This window comes from Octopus bimaculoides, chromosome 20 (genome assembly GCF_001194135.2).
Source record: "Octopus bimaculoides isolate UCB-OBI-ISO-001 chromosome 20, ASM119413v2, whole genome shotgun sequence".
NCBI classification, from domain to species: domain Eukaryota; kingdom Metazoa; phylum Mollusca; class Cephalopoda; order Octopoda; family Octopodidae; genus Octopus; species Octopus bimaculoides.
The window spans coordinates 22,020,965-22,023,054 of NC_069000.1; the positions used below are offsets into that span (position 1 = coordinate 22,020,965).

At 34.5% G+C, this 2,090-nt stretch overlaps 1 protein-coding gene across 2 annotated transcripts in view; it reads right to left on the minus strand.

The window, feature by feature from the left end:
* LOC106882291 (DNA repair protein XRCC1) overlaps positions 1-2,090 on the minus strand; it is a 43,424-nt gene that overhangs the window by 30,203 nt on the left and 11,131 nt on the right. The window contains exon 5 of one of the 2 annotated variants that reach the window (XM_014932911.2): positions 214-318. The exons of the other annotated variant lie outside the window; for it this stretch is intronic. Coding sequence (XP_014788397.1) covers positions 214-318 — 105 coding nt within the window. The remainder of the gene's footprint in view (positions 1-213; positions 319-2,090) is intronic. 2 annotated transcript variants of the gene reach the window in all.

The following is a 2,090-nucleotide window of genomic DNA, read 5'->3' on the forward strand; positions in this document are numbered from 1 at the left end:
TATATACGACAGGCTTCTTTCAGTTTCCATCTACTGAATCCACTCACAAGACTTAGGTCAGCCCAAGGCTATAGTAGAAGACATTTGCCTAAGGTGCCATGCAGTAGAGCTGAACCTGGAACCATGTGGTTGGGAAGCAAGCATCTTACCACACAGCCACTCCTGCACCTATATATATATATATATATATGTATTTTATGTACATATACTTACTAAATCATCCTCTTCCTTGTCCACTGTGCTTACAGTAGCACTTGACTGGTTTTCTGAAGATGGGGGAGAATGAAATTTTATAAATGATAAGCCATAATTGGTAGTCTGAAATTTAATGAGTAGAAAAAAAAAAAACATTAAACATGATTATGATGATGATGGTGATTGTTTCTAACACGGGCACAATGTTTCAAGTTGCAGTGGAGAGGAACAGCCAATTACATCTTACATCAACCCTAGTACTTCACTAGTACTTTATTTTATCAACCCTGAAAAGATGAAAGGCGAAACTGATCTCAGCAGGATTTGAACTCAAAATATTGTATCCAAAGAAATATCACAAAGCATTTTGTCTGATGCTCTACTGACTCTGACAATCCATATAACAGTTTCTAACACAGGTACAAAGCTAGAAATTTAGAAGGGTGTTAGGTGATTGAATCAACTCTTGTACTTGATTTGTACTTTATTTTGTTGATATCAGAGAGATGAATGGCAAGGTTGACTTCAGTAGCAGCTAAGATTGTAAAGGGATCTAACTAAATACCTCAAGGCAGTTTATCCAATGCTCTACTGATTATGCCAACCCATAATAATAATAATAATAATAATAATAATAATAATAATAATAATAATAATAATAATGATGATAATAATTCTTTCTATTAAAGGCATAAGGCCTGAAATTTTGGAGGAGGGGGATAGTCGATTACATCAACCCCAGTGTTTCACTGGTGCTTATTTCCTCGACCTCGAAAGGATGAAAGGCAAAGTTGATGTTGACAGAATTTGAACTCAGAATGTAAGGATAGATGTAGGGGAGCAGTGTATTTGATTAAACTATTACCAGATAAGAGATATTCATGTTACTGACTTCCACCCATCCAACAGAGATGGAAAGCAAAGTCAACATCTCTCTGAACAAACTCTGAAAACAGGTGGATACAGCAAAATTAAATACTGTTAGACAAAAGGTGGAGAAGCTTTTTATGCAGGAAGGCCTCACTGAAGTTATCAGCCATCTGACAAGGCCATATCTCAAAAAACTTTTCACTCTGCTAAACCTGTTATTTTATAAAATATAATTATTCATAAAATTATCTAACAAAATGTTAAAAAAAATAAAGGCAGTGTTTTGAAGTAAATACATCCACTATAACTTATTGTATTTTTTTTCATTCCTTTGTTTTTTTAAAAACAATTGCATTGGATTTCTATGTTTTAACCCTTTAACATTGAGATTACTCCATCAAGTGTAATGCTTATTTACTCACATTCCTTTGAATTAACCATGAATTATCTTTAGCTTCAAGAATTCAATGATATCTTTAGAATGACATTGCTGAATAACAATTGTGAAGGTGCATGGCTAAGTGGTTAGGGTATTCAACTCATGATTGTAAGGTCATGAGTTCAATTCCTGGTGGTGCATTGTGTCCTTGAGCAAGACGCTTTATTTCATGTTGCTCCAGTCCACTCAGCTGACAAAAATGAGCTGTACCTGAAATTCAAAGGGCCAGCCTGGTCACATTCTGTGTCCTGCTGAATCTCCTCGAGAACTACTTTAAGGGTACACATGTCTGTGGAGTGCTCAGCCACTTGCATGTTTATTTCACGAGTAGGCTGTTCCATTGAACAAATCAATTGGAGCGCTTGTTATTGTAACTAATGGAATGCCAGTTAGAATGACATTATACAGGGTGTCCACAAGGTCTGGGTACACAGAGAAAATAAAATCATAACATAAACAATCAAATATAAGAAATAATAATTTCTTAAAGTATGTCTTAATCCCCATGTGGGTACATGGAGTAAATAAAATCATAACATAAACAATCAAATATAAGAAATAATAATTTCTTAAAGTATGTCTTAAT